The following is an 18377-nucleotide window of genomic DNA, read 5'->3' on the forward strand; positions in this document are numbered from 1 at the left end:
CCAAGTTTGCCTTCCCAAGAGAAGAGCAACCTCTGGAAATGGTGTCAGTCAAGAGTCCAGGAAAGAAAACTGTAATGTGATACAGGTCTAACCCACTGAAACACTGGGAATGTCTCATTTTACAGTTGGCCCTTCCAAGAGGAAACCAACCCACTGTAAATAATGTGTCTGGGAAGAGAAGACAAACTTTTAACCCTTCCCTAACCATTACTGTTTGCTCAAAGTGCAGCTTTCCTTGAAGCTGTGCTAAGTCAACCTCTCTATGCTTCCAGGCTCTGTTCTCCAGTCCAGGTAACCCTGACACCCCATTGTTTTGCTAACCACACCACCCAAAACTGAGACTCAAGTAAGATTAGCCAGGCACAAGAATGGGTGGTGGGTCTCAGAAGGCTTGTGTGTGTGCTGGCCCTCTCTGCCCAGATCAATCTCCCACCTCCACCTGGACACCTGAGGGAAATGAGCACATGCAGAAGGGGTCATTTTGTCTCCTCCCAGGTGCCATTCCCAGGGCTTACAGAAAGCCCCGCTACCAACACAGAGCACGAGCACATTCCCTCTTACATATCTCTAAGTGTTTTAGCTCAGTCACCTCAAATACAACAAATAACAAATGCATCTCTTCCTTTAAAAGACCTTATTTCCATTATTGGTTAAAATACAGACTCGAGATACTGTTCCTCCCGAGTTCAGATGAACAGTTTGAATCAGGTTTCACCATACAGGGTCTGGCTCTGAAGGGAGAGCAGGGATCCACCAGGGAGTCCCTCCAACATTATCCAAGAGAAGTCACCAGGACAGCCTGCACAAACAGATATGTTTCATCGGGATGCTTGTAAAGACAAGCTTAGAGACCTCGATCCACCAGCACTCCTGAGCACATGCTTAATTCACTCCTAACCGTGAAGTACCCAGAGCATGTGCTGAAATGCTTCGTTGAGTCGGAATGGGCTTAATCAGATGCTTAAACACTTACTGCATGAATACTTCAGATATTAAGATTGATTGGGTCCTTGTCCCCCCTGTACCTCATGCTTCCCCTCCAGAAAAGCCCATTTCTTAAAATGTAAGGCTTACAGATTGCAAGGAGACCCAGGGAACATATTTTTCAACAGGTTGCAAGTTTTCCAGCTTCCTGCCCTTGACCACAGAAGACTTGAACCTTTCTGGGGGGAAAACACTTAATCTGCTTGCAAAGCCATTACATCATGAGGTAAGACTCCAGACCATATACATTTTCCTTCAGTAATGTCATGAAAACCTTAGTTTGCAGGACTTTCAACTCCAACTCCTTTAAAAAGAACAAAAGCCAGATTTTCAGAGCTTGGCTCAGTGACATCAAGTTATTAATGTTAATATATTTTATTGATCTTAAAGGAATACAGCATGGAAACAAAGGCCATTAATAGAGAGAGGCTCTGCTTACATTAGCAAGGCATTCCACACAGAAGGAGCAGATCCAACCTGATGGCCCCACAGGTACAATATATACAGTTCTTGTGTTTACTTCAGCCTAGATTTACTCTTGTCCCCGGTGTAATTTGGAACAAATTTGTCCACGTTTTTTGACTAAATTTATCCATATTTTTGGACTGGAAGCTGTTCTAGGGAGCCATCACAGGTTCAGACCCCATGCTCCTGCCCAGGTAGGAGCACATTTCCTGAGCCCCTGGAGTGGAGTGTCTAGGTTAGGGTCTCAAAGGCATCTAGCTAGCACGCACCAAAACTGCTCTGCTGTCCAAACTAAAAAGGCACAGATGTAGATACAAACAGAGAAAGAGGAAAACTTTCCAAGGACAGCAAAATCCCAAGGCAAGGTGCAGTAAATGCCCAGTGCTCTGCCATTACTACAGTTTGTTTGGGTTGGTGGTCATCAACATTTTCTGCAGTTTAGAAACTACTGTAGGATGAAAAATTGCTTTCCAGTGATTCCCATGGTAAGCTAGTAAATGGACTATGTCCATAACTGCGTTTCCATTACAAGCGATGGATGTTCAGCATGATAGAATTATATAATCATCTAGGCTGGAAAAGACTTTCAAAATAGTCAAGCCCAACCAGCAACCTGACCTATCAAGTCCCATCACTAAACCATGTCCCTTAATGCCACATCCACGTCTCTTAAATACATCCAGGGACAGGGACTCCAACACTTCCCTGGGCAGCCCGTCCCAACGCTCGATCGCCCTCTTTGTGAAGAAATTCTTCCTCTTATCCAATTTAAACCTCCCTTGGTGCAACATGAGGCCATTATCTCACATCCTATCACCTGTCACCTGAGAAAAGAGACTGAACACCCCCTTAATGTGGCCTCCTTTCAGGTAGTTGTAGAGAGCAAGGAGGCCTCCCCTCAGCCTCCCTTTCTCCAGACTAAACAGCCCCGGTTCCCTCAGCTGCTCCTCACAGGACTTGTGTCACAGACTGGCCACATGAAAAGGTGGAATGAAATTGTTTTGCCATGGGACATGAGTGACCAGAAACACTTGTCCATTGTTTGAAGAAATGCATGCCACCATCAGTCAACCGTGCAAAGCAAACTTCCTTGCAAAGCAATGCAAACCACATCTTCAGCAGCGGTTGGGAGGACAAAAGAATAATAAAGACTGAGGGAATTCAGTTGCATAGACAACTTCTATCAGCTAAACCAAGATCACAGGGATCTTGGCCTTCTCAGGACCACAGGCCTTCTCAGCCAGCACGATGTCTCACCTCTCCAGCTAACGGTGCTTCAACAGTTGCAACAATCTTTAGGGAAAACATGCAAGCCTGGCCACTATCTGCAGTCCATTCTCCTCACACTCCTTCCATTTTCTACAGTCTTTAACTGGGGGTGGTAGAGCACACATCCCTCCCTCCTTTCTGTAATACCCTGTCTATCGCCTTTGAACTTGCTGACATTATATCTGCGCTGCTATTGCCTGTGGCAGCACATTCCTTGCTGTGCAAAAAAAAGCACTTTCTGTTATCCCATTTAACTGATCTCCCACTTGTTTCTGTACTTCTCCCCTCATGCCAGCACTGTGGGATTTTTAAACCCCAGAGCAACTGTTTCTTGCCACAGTGATCCATCTATATTATTTTGCCAAATTAAAAAAATAAATAAATGAAAATCATGCCATGCAAGGAGCCTCAACGCAATTCCTTGGAGTTTCAGGGAAATTCACAGGAAAAGCAGATAGGTCTGGGTTTTGCAGATTGTTTCCACTGGTTTGCAGTCTCTGTATCCTCTCTGTACTGTGCACAGGAACTGTAAAATTGAGTATTATGTTGGAAAGAGTTGAGAATGGTTCTTTTTTTGTGCTAGCAGTTCACTTATATGTATGATTGTTGGCTGCTCCAAAGGTACAGCTAAATGCTGAATTTAGCTATTAAAAACATCTTTAGCTATTTCTGCTTCTTCACAATTTTCATGTCCTTGTTCCCTCCTGCGAGAAAAAGCACATTGAGGGAGAGCCATGCCCTGTGTCGTGAATCATCTGCCGAATGGCAATCACAGCTAATAAAAACCTTGTCTGCTCTTTGTGGCAGAAAAGGATACAGGTCCCTCAGGGATGGCTTTGCTGGCTGCCACCTGAGGAGCTCCTGACCTTTCTCAGAGCCAACAAACAGATAGATTTGGGATTAATGAAGGTAAAGGACTCTGTTGGGGGAAATCAGTTGTCAGTCTGTACATCCAGGATGAATCCCACGCCAGGAGAAAAACTAGAAAGCTTTTAAGAGATGGACAGATTCTTTCTGAAGGCCCAGAACAAGGAAAGCTGCAAAGGCTGTGAGCTGAAGGCTCTCTGCAAGGAGTTGGGCTATGGAAGGGAAAAAACAGACCTGGGAGACTGGAGCTTATCATTTGTCCCAGTAAGGCTGTTGCGGGACTTGACCAGACACTTAAAGTACCTCATCCACTGCCACTGCTGAGAGTGGCCTTAATCATTTCAAGAGCACTGGAAAAAATGAAACACCGTCCCTGAGAGGATTCAGGCTTGCCCAGTCCATCTTACCAAGCCGGGTATCAGACTGAAACACCTCCTTCTTCCAGCCTTTCCTGGAAATACAGATGAACCAGAATCAGACCACTGCATTTATGGGCTCTTTGTTGACACCTTCTTTCAGACCCAGCTGTTCCAAACCCTTGTGACACCAGTGGATTGAACCTCTCAGGACAAGCACAAGGTCCACAACAGGGGCCCCGCACAGTTGGGACGTCTAGGCAAAAAGCCAGGGCCTCTCTCTGACCCCCCATACACCAGAGCCAGCTTGCTTTGTGATCCACTGACCCACAGCTGTGACTGGACTTATGGAGCATAAGACAGACCCCAAAAGCCTGCTGTGACACTCTCATATCCCTTGTGAATCATAGCACCTCGAATCGTATGTGATGCTGAATCCTGCACTAGAGGAGATTGTACTTCAGAGATGGACAGTGACACTCCATAACCTAACTCAGAAACAATCCAGCTACGTTCCTTATGTTAAGCATGTCCTTCTGTGCTTTGCTGGGCTCAGTTATACATGCAGCATGGGGGTATAAACCCAAACCTCCCCACCATAACCTGTCCTCACCTTGAAATAGGCCCCAGTGCACTGAAGACAAACCTCGCAGCTTCAAACTTCCAGAGACTACCATAAACACTGTGGATAATTAAAACATGAACATTATGAAAAGTACATTGGCAAGGACTCAAGGCTGTGGAGCTGGAAAGCCAGGTAGCTTAAAGAAGTGCCAGATATTTAACTGCTGTCCAAGATTTGCAGATGTTTTTCAACCTAACATTGCAAAAACTTACTAACATAGATGTGTTTCCTAAATCAGAACCAGAGAAAAGAATGTGTGCTGTGTTTTGGGACAATATCAAGTACTTTTCCAGCACTGTAAGATTTTTATTTTAAAAATAACAGGGGGGGAGAGAGGGGAAAGGGGGAGATGTAGGCCTGTTTAAAGGATTCTGGATGCTTACCTAAATCATGTAGGAAAAGGAAAATTCCTTTTCCAAACTGAAATGACTCAGATGCAATTAAAACAGAGATAGCATCAGCGCATTTCCCCATCTGGTATTAAGCTACCCTATGAGCATGCTGCAGAATGCAGTGGTTGCAGCTGATGCAGTTTTAGTGATATTTAGGTGGTTAACTTATTATTATTTTACTCAATTACTTAAACCGAAACTATTCAGCAACTCACTTTTGGAAACCAGCCTCCTTCACCCGGTAAGAGACAATATGCTATAGCACTGTAATTAAGAACTTATCTTTCCAAAGCCACTGGTCAGTTTTCTTTCCACCAGCAGCTCCTTTACAGCCACAGAGACAGTGCACGTCTGCAGATCCTCTCTTTTACTCTGCTACACCTTTGAGGAGATTTACAGGGATTTGCATGTTTTTTTCTTGCTCAGAGAGAGATTATGTGGCATGATTAAGAGAGATTTTAGGAAAGAAACCATGAGCTTTGACAAGCTTCTTGACATTCCCTTTGTTTGATATAACACCCGTCAGTTATTAACAGGGATGTGTTGAGCTGCTGATCAGCTTCAGTAATGCCGTGTTTCATAACAAACATTTCTTCCCTCCCCTCTCTGTAGCAGCAGCTATTGTCCAGCAACTTCTGGAATAATTATTCTATATTAATATTTTATATAACATATATAAAATGTATACAATGTATATACTTACATATATACACACACAAGTTACCCTTCCATTTTAAAGCAACAGGAGAATTAAGACCAGCTGAGTTACAGCTTCTCCTTTTTCATGGGAGATGGACATGTACGGACTTTGTGGGTCACTGCATCTAGAAACTTATGACATACTGCATGACCCCACACAGAAAGTGATATTCCTCTACTAAAAAAAAAGAAAAAAAGAAAAAAAAATATGACATGCATCTAGATGCATCTCATGATGAAATCCACCACTTAGACAAAGTGTTACCACTATCTCAGAAGCTGTTCCTAGAGACATTTAATTCTTGGTGGGTCTCTCCTTCCGACATTTGCAATGCAAGGAAACCTGAGAAAGTACCATTCTGCTTTACAGCTGGGTGACAGCAGGAAGGACACAGAGAAACCACAAAGGAAGGCCTCTGCCCAGCCAGGCTTGCTATGGACCAGACGAGCTGCACATATATCCCTGAAATTCCTAACCATCACAGCATCCATGCTAGTTGTATGCCCACTGCTTCACAGATCCTAGAGCAGAAGATGAACCTGCAGAAAGCAGCCCATTCTCTGGCCCAGCTCCACCAGACATGCCTGCCATAAACCTCCAGCCATCCTACAGGCAACCTGCAAAGTTGTTGCTGCAAAGGGAAGCAGCGTTGTCTGCGGTTAGCTCCTTTCTCCTTTGCTGGCACAGACTCACCTCCAGTCCTACGGGAAGAAAGAAACTGAGACAGAGTCCAGTGGGTGACACAACTGTCACTTCTTTCTCCTAACCTTGTCAGGGTTGTGCCACAGATTCCACGCCTAAAGGGGGCACCAGGGACACCAAGCCTACAGTCTCCTCTACCCAGCCCAGCACCTGAGCGAGCACGCAGCTTTTGACTATTCTTTTACTGGTCAATTCAGAGGGACACCCGTTGCATTACACAGATCTGTTTGGTTACAGAAACCTACCATCTGCCCCTCAGTTGTACGTTAGTCTGCAAGCACCCTGAAGCAAGGAGGATTAATATTACATTTCCATCTGCTCCGCAATATGAGCTGCCCATAAGCAACAACCTGAAGACATCTCCGAGCTCCTCAATCCCATCTTGCCCTTAAAAAAAATGCAAGTTACTGCAAGAACAAGAGGAGCCATGACAATCCAGTTCCCTCAAAGCACAAATCACATACACAGCAACATTTTAAACTTGCTCCATTTCCTGCATGACGAATTCCAGGGAATGTTAACAGGCCACATTAAAGAGACACCGAGGTGGTGACAACGCCAATACAAAACCATTGACTGGGTCTGCCCCAATGTAACAAACTTTAAAAAAGTATTAAAACAGACTGTTTATTACAGCATATGATGTGTTATATTAATTTACACAATGATATATATATAAAAACAGCCATTGATGATGTACAGTCAATTGGACATCAACAGGAATATTAAAACTACTGATACTCATGCACGTGACATGCATATGTTTTTTTTTTTCAAAAGCAGTTTTACACAATATACTGAAGCTACTAAGCCTTGGTCAGCTGCTCCAACAGTTTGTTCTGAACACCACCACAGTCCACACTGGGACTCCCAGGAAATCAGAGCAGAGTGCACTCCAGAGAAGGCAACTTGACCTTGGAGATAGATTTAACAGGAGCCCTTTCCTCATGGGAGAAGGTTGGGGAGGGACAGAGGCCAGCTTCAAGAAGAGAATCAACAAGAAAAAAAAAGACAAAAAAAATCAGGCTGGACTATCAGGAGGAACAAGTTCAAGATGTGGCAAGAGGAGCAGCAGAAAGGGAACAAGCAAAAACATGAAGACCACCCATACTCCCTCCCCCTCACCCCCTAAAACCTTATGACCTTAAGCTGTTGATATCCTGTATAAGACCCAGAACTGGAAAAAAAAAATAGGCAAAGAAGATCCATTCCTGGAAACATTAGCCTTTTTTTTTCAAAGCCTTCTGATACTATGCACTGGAGGCTGTTCACCACTGAAATGGCAGTGTTATGTTTTGTTTTTTTTTAAACAAGTGTAATGGTTTTTATTTCCACTTAAAAGGCACTAGTATCCACCCAAGTTCTGAAGACAAGTGACATAATTTACCTTAAGTTTTAAATATTTGTATAAAAAAAAAATCTGTGGAAATATGTACACAAAAGCACCTTGCTTCCGAAAGCAGAAACAGATACATTCCACCAAGTCCCTTCACTAGACGGTCGTCATGAGCTTCAGGGAGCCTGACCGAAAGCGCAGGATTTTCTTCTTGAGGTTATGGGAGGCTTTGATTTTGACAAAGGCCTTTGCTGCATTTTCATGCAGCTCTGGAGCCGTGACCGTCTGGATGGGGAGCGTCTGGACAAACTGAGACCAAATGAGGCCCCCACTTTCATCAGAGTCACTGGTGGTGGTGCTCTCCCCGACGAACTCCACCTCGCTCAGGCTGGACTCGCTGTCTCCGAAGCAGTTCGTCGTGTAGTTGCTCTGCTCGTCCTCGCTCGTGTCCACCACGGTGGAGTGGAACAAAGACTCGCACTCCGCTGAGTACTCCGAGTCGCTGGCTACGTAGGCGTAGGGGCTGACATACGGCAGGGGAACTTGCGAGTAGACTCCTACGCCATCCCGCCGGTTCCTCCTTGCCCTCCGCAGGGCCTCCTCGTAGGAAATCTCCGCCGACGACTTCCACCGGCGGTAGTCGGCCCGCTTGTGTTTCGGTTTGGCCACCACAACCTCCCGGCCATGTCCGTGGGATCTGATTACCGATTTATGGAGGCCGGTAGGCCTGCCCTGGAGGCCAGACTCCGGCTGCAAGCTGCTGCTCCTCTTCCCCCTTGAGGAGGGCTTTTTCAGTTTCTTATTTGTATCCAATTCCTCAGGGAAGCGGCACTTCTTGCCGACCGGCTTGCCTTTCTCCCGCAATGTCTGCGCGCCATTTTCCAGCCCATTGGTGAGGTGTGGCCTGTGTTTCAGCGCTGAGCTTTTCAAAATCTTGACATTTCGGGTGCCTTTGTGGAGCTTAACGCTTTGCTGCTGGGCCGGTATGTACTGGGCATTCACCAGCAACCCATCGTCAAGGCTTTGAGAAGAAGAGCCCTCGCTTTTGAAATCCAGCGTGGGCCTCTCCTCCACAGGAGGCGAGGAGGAGTGAGCCACCTGCAAGCTGCTCTTCAGCAGAACCTTTTTGGGAGGCTGGCTGACCCTGGTCTCTGGCTGCAGCACCACTGGCTTCCCTGGGCTCTCTTTGGGAGACACCGTGAAGAGCTGGCCGCTTTCCTTGGGAACATCCCCCGTGGTAGCCACCATGTGTCGGTTTAGCTCTGAAGGCGCTGGCTTGGCCCCCCGCAGCAGATGTTTGCTCTGGGCTTCACTCGCTGCACCGGGTGGAAAAGCCGGTGGCAAAGGCACCTTTCTACTCTCCACCTGCTCACCACCTGCCTCCCTCGGCCTCTGCTTGAGCGGGGAGGACACCACGTTGTCCAAAGCGGCCGTCCCACTGGGCGGCAAGCACGCTTGCTTCGTGCTCTTCAGGTTCACGACATTGCTGTGCGAAACTGCCCCAGCAGCCTGCCTGACGCACATGCTGCCGTGTCGCAAGATCCCTTTGGTGGGATCAGCGTTGAGACTTGTCCTTGGTTTGTTAGTCCTTACAGAGTGAGTCTTTCTCTGCACCAGGCTTAAGATGTAGCCGTCTATCCTCTTGCTGGCGGACGGGCACGATGCAGGGCAGGAGCCCGGCGGGAGAAAGGCATCGGCTGCTTTTCCTGAGTCTATTTCAGATCCAGCGCAAACGTCGGTAATATCGCAGCCAAGTCTCTCCTCTTCTCGCTGGGGGTTCTCAGTCACAGGGAGAAGAAACATGGGACTCTGCACAGCGACCGCATGGAGAGGGCTGGGGTACCGGTAGACGTCACTCCCGTTTTTAGACACCAGATCACACTGGTACTTTGGATGTACATCTGCAACGACATCGAGGGAATTTGAGTGCGGTGTGGACAAAGAGCGACAGACAGAGCCTGCGGTCTGGTCCTCATGCTGGCCTTCCTTATTATAATCCATCCAGCCTATGAGATCTGAAAGGCATTTTAGAAGAGTTTAGAGAGCCTACCAGTGACAGTCCTGCTGTTTTTCACACGCTGTCAGGGGCTCCGGTCTCATCTACACAAGTGGTGTAACGTTTTCACTACGACAGTGCTGTTCAAACAGGAGAAATCTCTCTACCAGGTTGCTGCTCAACAGCTATAAAAGCAGCACTATTCTTCTGTGGGTCTCTTCCCACCTGCATCTAGGGAGGGTTTGCGCCAACATGGCCAAATTGTTGAAAAAATAAAAATCTCAGCCCTGATGAGAATATTTACATTGATTTCATACTTGTGCTTAGACTGCTAAGAGCTTCCTGTTTCATATCCAAGCCACCCAGAAGTCTGTAAAGGTCTCTCATGTTTGTGTGTTACACTGTCACCTGTATAACTCACTGTGGGCCTCAGATGTATAATTCTTATTTTACTTTGCCCAAAGAGAAAGAAAAAACATAGACAAGAGACCAATGAATTGCTTCTAGCTTATTGACAAATTTCACTTCCAGATTTTTCCAAGTATGTCTTGGGTCAAAAAAGAAAACCCAGATTTAATTTTATTGTTGTTATTATTATAATTATAATTACTATTAGCATGATAACTATTTATAATTGCAATAATGTAAATAATAATAATAGGTGTGCATTTTGAACAATAAGAGGTGAAAGAACGGGAAACAGGCTCATCTTTCCACACAAGTACAAGGATTGCAGGTCAATACAGCCGATCACCTAGCCTTGGCTCTGCAAAGAGAGTTGTGGAAGAGAAATCCAGTGCGTTTCAAGATGCATGAGTCAGATGTAATGGCTAAGGCACTTACGTAGGAGACAAGCAACCTTACAAGCAAGGCTTCAATCCAAGCACCTAAGATTATTATTTTCTTAAGGTTTAGTTCATTTTGTCTTCCTGGGTAGGGGGACAACCTAAATGATCCTTGCAGATTATTGTCAGTTTTGTTTTCTACCCTTGGGCTAGAAACTTCAGCCAGGGTTCTCAAATTTGAATGCTCAGTGCTTGCCACTTATCTAAGGCTTATTTCAAAAGAGGTCTCACATACTTTGATGAAATTAGCTGATAGAGATGATGTTCCTGTGTGGGCAGGAGAGGGAGAACAGGGAAGGTAGGAACAGGCACTTCCTCCAGATCACCTCACAGTTTTCCCACATTTCCTAAATTCTATGTCAGAGTCAGGAAATGTTGCCAAAAAAGACTTCTTTGAAACGTGCCAGTTTGAGAAATTTCCTTCCTAAAAGTGAGACGGTATGATTAATGAGAGTTTTAGATTTCATGTTGTACACAGAAAAAAAAAAAAAAACAGCAAAGCAATCTGCTGGAAAGCCTTATGCATGTTTTTCTTTTTATATATGGCTGCTGAAAATCAAATATACCTTTCAACAGGGAACATTAAATTACCTCAAGCTGCTCAAAGGATAACTTAGAGGAGTTCTCAGCATCTCAGAAAGAATGTATCCCAGGCTGAATTTTCCCACTTCTGAGTCAGAAGAACATACATTATTTTGTCCTCGTTTCACAAAAATTCACTATAAGTTAACCTTAAAGAGCAGAATGGAAATTAGAAATACTATGGTTACAAGCATCCTCCACAACCCAGAATGGACTTAAGGCTTTTGAATGAGTACGGCTGCAACTTCAACCAGTAATGCTCAATCACAAAAGTCCTACTGAAGCAGGACAGAGTAGGACAGAGGAGGCCTTCCTATTTTACCATCATACACAGTAAGGATTGCAACTTCAACCTAGTGACAATGGAAACTCAACAGCTCTCTGCCGGAGACAAAATACGTTTTCCCTTTTCATTATGTCTATTTGCCTGTAATACCTACATGAAGAACACACCTGAGCATCATCACGTGCGTGTTAAAGACCTTCAGAGCTGACAAAATGACTGCTACAAACAGACCAACTTGCAACCTGCAGCTAGCTCCTTACTCTGTCACTTTTAATAAGGACAACAGTGGGCCTATATTGCATGGCTGTGGAGGTACTTCTAATTACTGCTGTTTAGTAAAAATGCTTTTCTAAAAGAAATCATGAGAAAATAGCCGACTAATGTGTTTATGTGCGTATGTACCACTGCCCTCTACTGGGTAGAGCAGCTGTCATATTTTCACGAGTTTTTTTCATACGTTAAGGGCGACATTCACATGTAAGGCTGGAGTGGTGGAAGGGAAATGGTCCTGCCTCATGACACATGTACATGATAGGCACTGGAATCTTTTCAGAGCACAGCACATCAAATGAAAAGAAGAAGGGTTAATCCAACCCAGATACTCCTGAGGCAGTATTTCCAAAGCCAAAGCCACCTCCTGGAGTATGATGTATTCGACCTGCTTTTACTATACCTGCAGATTTAGGGCGTCCATCTGAGATATTCAGTGTTGCCTCCAAAGGGCTGCAAAAGCAAGTGCTAGAATGGCAACTGGATAAACACTCACTGAAGACAGAGTTAGACGAATTCGAGAGCGATCCAGAAGCTCCATCACTCAGCTCATAAAACCCTATAAAAATAAGAGTTTGGATTTATATTAGTTATGTCTACACAAAGTTACCAGTTGTGTCCCTAGAAAGGCAGTCATGCTCATGTTTATGTTGGCTTACCCTATTGCAATTAGTTATGGGATTTCATTCAGTCATCCAAAAAGCAGTGCACAATTTAGTAATACCCTTACTGCTACAAAGAATTCAGTTTAATAGTAAGGCACTTAAAAGTAAAAGAGCACAACTTTATTCAGCATATGATTTTTTTAACTGTATTTTTTTAACCTTTATAGGGGCTCGGGCTTTAACCTTTACAGGGGCTTATGGATTTTAGCTAGAAGGCTCCAGGCTGTGTTTGTCAGCCCACTCATTTAATAGCATATTCCAACACAGACTCCCCAGCTATCACTTGACTACAGAATTTTTTACCAAGTGTTGGGCCCAATGCAATCCATTATTTTCACCAAAGTTCTGGACATAGATATAATATTTAGGATGACATGACAGAAGAATAGTAAATAATGTGCAGACACAGAAAATCTTATTTCTTGGTAAATAGGGTCTACCCAAGAAAAATACAACACACTATAATCAAGATTTAAATTGTACATTTAGGAAAAAGGAATGCAGGTCATGTCTACAGAACGAGGATGCATCCTGGAAAACAATTCTCTTGAAAAGGACTTAGTCAGCATGGAAAAGCAGCTCAATCAAGCTTAATGATATGGAAAAAAAAAAAAAGGAAAAAAGAAAAAAGCTAATGAGATTGCTGGATGTACAAAGAGACTAATGAATAACAGTTGGGAAATGACTTCACCAGTCTATATGGCACTGGTAAGAAAGACATTGGAACGGTGTGCCTAGTCCTCAAATCCAGCACGCTTAAAACAAAGCTAAAAAATTGGAAAGGGGCCATAAAGCTATTTAAGAGCTTGGAAAAATGCCTTGAAACAAATGACTTAATGAACTTGACCTGTTTAGCTCATCAAAAAAAGCTGGGAATTAAAATGTATAGCACCTCCAAGAGGAGAAAAAGCTGGGCACTAGAAAAGACCTTAGTCTATGGGAGAAAAGCATTTGAAAATAAATCAGTATGGGAGCAAGTCAAGTTCAAATTAGAAATAAGCAATGGTTTTAACAGTGCAAGTGATTGTTTGGTGGGTTTTCCACTTTTTAGTGCCATCAAAAGTCTAGATGCCGCTAAGGAAGGTTCCCCATAGTTAAATACCATTTATTGGCTTCAACACAATTAGAATGGAATGAAATTCAATACATCGGGGATCAGATATTACAATTCACTGTTCCATCTGGATGCAAGATTAACTTTGACATCTTTCTCTTGCTGTCGCTGCTTGCTTTTACCATTTTTCCTGCAACCTCCTTCCTAATACACAGGAGGATTGGAACGTTTTGTGGGTGGCCTTGAGAAAAAAACATGACCCAGACACTAAAAACCTAATTAAGCTTGAAACATCCCTCTGAATATGTTGTCTACAAACAGCAACCTTTCTAGTAGTAGGTGAACTTTCCTAGTTGACACTAATTATGAGAGTGTGAATGTGCAATATACATTTACTGTTGCAGTACTGAAAACTACAGGCTGCTTAATTCCAGGTATTCAGAGGCTCCGTCCTGCTGCACATTGGCCTTACCTGAACTTGGACGACTGTCTGTCTCAAGGTGTTCATCTGTCGTTTTTTCTACGTCCAGACGGAGGTCACTTATTTGCTTATCTAGCTCTTGCAACTGATTTAATAGGCCGGCATCCCTCCTCCTCAAGCAGTTCTGGAAAACAAGACAACAAACGTCAGCTCCTTCAGTGGGGCAGACACGAAGGGGTTCCACAGACTATCAGCCTTCTCCCTCTGAGCATCATGTCAACGTTCTTTAAAAAATAAAAAATTACAAACAGGACAAAGTCCTGAAATTCTAGATACATGCTCTGGATAAATACTTAACTGAAGAATTATGCAGGCACTTCATTCCAGCCTTTTCCAACCAGCTCTACATAAGGAGTATGCCCCACAATACACTGTGTTGGCAAAGCGCTCTTTTGCGAGAACACAGCTGTAACAACAAAGCTGTTTTGTATGATATGGTAAAACCAGACCTGCACATATGAAATGGGTTACTTCAGTGAAAATACAGCTTTGCCAGTGTAATAGGGGACGTTCACCACTGCAGTGATGCTAGTCAGAGATCACATCTGTTCACACAATGGGACGAGCGGCTCTGCCAACAAGTGTCTGTAGTGTGGGAACCGCCTCGTTCTGCTGCACGGTATAAGCCCATATTCCACCACAGAGGCAGCAAGATTCCCAGAGCTGGGATCACCACCCTTTTATTAGTTTTGCAGTGCAGCAGGAAGGAAGAGAAATTCTTCCTCTTCTCCCATTATAATTGTACAAAATTGCTGTGAGATGAATTTTAAGGCTATTTATGAAGGTAATTTGATGGCATAAAATAAGCAATAAGAAATGATTTTGTAAGGCACTCATTAACCCACGGTCAATGCAATCAGTTTCCCTGTGTGTATTATAATGTTGCTTATCCATCGTCTGTTCTGCTTCATACTCTTTAATTGTTCTGGCTTTGGGGAAAGTGGGGGAAGCAGGGGGAAGGTTTATCTCTTTTTTTTTTTTTCTAAGTGCATCATTTGATCTGTGCCCAGCGGTGCTCCAATACGCTCATCGCAAAGAGTTTTGATGCTCATAACTGGGCTCGCTCTGAACCCATTAAATCAAGGACAACCCTTCCCTGGGGTGGGCCAGTCCTCGGGCAAAGGGAAAGCGAACGCCAACAGCACGAACGAGGCCGTTTGAAGCCGCGCTGGCTTTGATCACCATCCCTGGAGAACCAAAGGGGTGACCCAAGTCTTCTCCCACCTTTCTGGCCGGAGCTGGGAGCAGGCTGGAAGCCGGGCTGGGGTTCGAGCGGTGCCTGAGGGCGCCACCTACTGCCCCCGGTATCCCCCCAGCCCAGCCAGCACCGTGCTGCAACGTCAAGTGCACAAATGGAAGCGCTGCCACAAAGCCCCTCTTCGGATGGTGGTGCCCTGGTACTTGGCTACGGCTCTTGCCGAGCAGCGAGATCATTTTTTTTCTTTTAAGGAAGGAAATCAGTCTATATTAGGTGCACCAAAAGGCTAGGATGAAAAAAAAACTGGGGGGAAGCAAATAAATCGCGCCGTCCAACTTCTCCCCCGGTGAAAGCAAGTGCTGAGCCGCCCACAAAGAAGGCCAGGCACAGCTGTAGGCTATTTTCATTGCAAACCGATCTGCCGCTTGCCTTCCCTTCCCGCACGAGCCCCCAAGCGCGTCTCCAACAAAAGCACCCCTTATCGCGCGGGGCCCGATCCCGAGCGCGCCGCAGCTCCCGGCGCCTCCTTTGGGGCTCGCCGAGCCAGGAGCTCGCTTCCCACTTCCATTCAAGGCAAGGGGAGCGCATCTCTTGCCTTGAATGGCAGTCGGGCCGGGCAGCCACCAGCAAAACGCCGCCGGGGCTGCGGGAGGCGGTGGCCCCCGTCCGGGCTCTCCCCTCCAGCCGGTCCCCGAGAGCCATCCCCCGGCTCCCCCGGGACGAGGGCAGGGAGCCGCGGGGAGAACGGGGCATCACCGCCCCGACGGGACGGGGTGTCGGGCTGCGGTGCCTTGGTGCCCCCCCGCCCAGCCGCCACCCCCAGCACCCCGAGGTCCCGGGGGCTCACCAGCTGCCGCCGCAGGAGGAGGATGTTCTCCTCCAGGAACTTCTCCTCCAGGCTCCGCGGCGGCGGCCCCTCGCCCGACTGCTGCTCCCCGCGGCCCCCCTGCGCCCCCGGGGGTCGCCGCAGCAGGAGGCTCTTCACCAGCAGCTCCTGCCTCTGCCTCAGGTAGTCCAGCTCGCCCAGCCCGGCCAGCGTGGCCTCCAGCCGCTCCCGGGTGCGCTGCCGCTCCGCCTCCGCTTCGCCCTTCTCCCTCCAGCGAGCATCGGCTCCCCCCGACGGCCCCGCTCCCGGGACCGGACCCGATCCCGCTGCCGGTGCCGGTCCGGGTCCCGCCGAGGCGGCGGCCCCGGGGCTGGCCTTCATCGCCGCAGGGGAGGGGGCTCCGCCGCTGCCGGGCCCTGCCCTCGGGGGGCCGCCGAGCTCCGCGCTGCCGGGGCCGCCGCTGCCTCCGGGGCCGCCGGTGCCGGTGGCGAATGGGCCGCGGGGAACCCGGCTGCCGCCGCCGCCCCGCGCCCGCCCACCGCCGCTCCGCCCTCCTCCTCCTCCTCCTCCTCCTCTTCGGCCTCCTCCTCCTCTTCCTCAGCTCCGCCTCCCTGCGGGGCCGCCGGGGGTCGGTGGTGGCCGCCGCCGTGCCCCGGCGGAAGGAGCCGGGGGCGGCTTGGGGGTGGGTGAGGGCTCTGAAAAGCCCCTCGGCGGCACGTCGGGGCGCTGGGCAGCTCAGCGCGGCTGGAAGAGGAAAATAAATGGGGAGAGGGCAGCCCAGGGTGGCGGGGAGAGCGGGGGGAAGGTGGGGAGCGCAGGGGAGGTGGCCTCAAGTTGTGCCAGGGGAGGTTCAGGCTGGAAATGAGGAGACATTTCTGCTCAGCAAGAGCAGTCAGGCGTTGGGACGGGTTGCCCAGGGAGGTGGTGGCGTCGCCGTCCCTGGGGGTGTTCAAGGGAAGGTTGGGCCTGGTGCTTAGGGACATGGTTTAGTGGTGACATTGGTGGTAGGGGGATGGTTGGACCAGATGATCCTGGAGGTCTCTTCCAACCTTAATGATTCTGGGATTTTATCATTCTTGTGCCAGGCTGCAGCGTGGGCACGAGGATCAAAGCACCGGCGAGGTGTTGCTGCAAAGCCCGTTGGAGTGGACTGGCCGAAAAAGCCATAATGAAGTGAACTTCATGCAGCATGTGGACTAATTGCAGCCTGGGACGTGCAATTAGGTTTACAATGGGTAGGCGGTGGAAAGAGAGGGGGTGGGGGGAAATGCAGATGCTGAAGGGAAAAAAAGAAAAATGTTAGAATGAAAACAGAGCAAAAACTGAGTTCCGGATGTGTTCTGAGGGGAGAGAATGGAAGAGGAGAGAAGAAAGCATTCAGGGAGCCCTTCACAATACGGGGTTTGTTTGGAAACACACCAGTCTGCGGTACAGCAGCTCTCCCAGACATAATGAACTGCTCTTTCCTGCTCTCCCTCTGCTCCGCAGAAGATTAGGACTGTTTGTGCTATGGAGAGGTCTCACACAAAGTTAGTGTCCCACTCCCATGCTGTCTGCAGAAGGCGGTGGGTTGTGGGGTGCCATCCACCTGCTTTGTCCACTGTAGGTGCTGGTCCTCGTTGCAAAGAGCCTGCAGCTGACACAGATTGCTATTTCACAGACATTTCAAGCCAACGTAAAGTGCTTTCTAAAAAGAGCATTCATAACCAGCCCTCAGTCCCTCCCAAATGTTTGAGGCCGTATACATCACCTCAGAGAATGGCTGACGCTAAAGCCAGCTCCATTCTTTTTGCTTTTGATCTGTTCCCAGATCTGGTTCACCACACAGCCGTGTCAACAGAATGCATCTACATTAATATTTCAGTTTGGATTAGGAGTGCCTTTTTGAGCCAGCCCTCGAGATCGTTCCGGCTTGCCGTGCTTCGATTCACATCACGGGCTGATCTGAGAGCAAATGCACCGAGCTGGTTTGGGGCAAAACAGAAGCAGGAGGAGGGAGCACACCCAAAGTGCTGCAGCCACTAATGGGAGGTCATTAATGGCCATTCAGTCTGTGGGATGAGAACACAACTAGCAGCACCCTTGAAACACATACAGCATGGATGGCAGGCCCTCAGTACGGCGATACTGCGTGGTAAATCCTGTCCTGGCTACTAATGTAGACGTAGCTGTACGTGCCAGCAAAAGCAGGGAGGCGAGGCGGTGCGGGAGCAAGCAGCCAGAGAAGGCAGGGCCTCTTCTTTGGGGAGCAGTGTCAGTGCTGCCAGATCCACAAGACCATGAAATTGCAGCCACAGAAAGAACTGACAAACACTGAAAGGACAAGGGATACCCCAAGGGCAAAGGAGTGACTGAGGTTGCTAAGCAAAGCTGGAAAAAAAAGCCAAGTCCTGTACTGGACCAATGCCCCTCTACTTATTTTATCTCTCTCTGCCCATAAAAGGCCCAGAACTGGACTCGGACCCTGCCCACAACCTA

At 47.4% G+C, this 18377-nt stretch overlaps 1 protein-coding gene across 2 annotated transcripts; it reads right to left on the bottom strand.

The window, feature by feature from the left end:
* Positions 1 to 6968: 6968 nt before the first annotated feature.
* Positions 6969 to 16378, bottom strand: DACT1 (dishevelled binding antagonist of beta catenin 1). Of its 2 annotated transcripts, none has more exons than XM_035551520.2 (4): positions 15921 to 16378; positions 13867 to 13999; positions 12079 to 12234; positions 6969 to 9597 (listed from the first exon to the last, which is right to left on the bottom strand). In XM_035551520.2, the coding sequence occupies exons 1-4, from the start codon at positions 16278 to 16280 to the stop codon at positions 7853 to 7855; spliced, it is 2394 nt and encodes a 797-aa protein (XP_035407413.1). In that variant the 5' UTR covers positions 16281 to 16378; the 3' UTR covers positions 6969 to 7852. The 2 variants fall into 2 exon arrangements, with proteins under 2 accessions (XP_035407413.1, XP_035407411.1); XM_035551518.2 differs by having other exon boundaries at positions 6969 to 9711.
* Positions 16379 to 18377: the final 1999 nt, after the last annotated feature.

This window comes from Cygnus atratus, chromosome 5, assembly GCF_013377495.2.
Source record: "Cygnus atratus isolate AKBS03 ecotype Queensland, Australia chromosome 5, CAtr_DNAZoo_HiC_assembly, whole genome shotgun sequence".
NCBI classification, from domain to species: domain Eukaryota; kingdom Metazoa; phylum Chordata; class Aves; order Anseriformes; family Anatidae; genus Cygnus; species Cygnus atratus.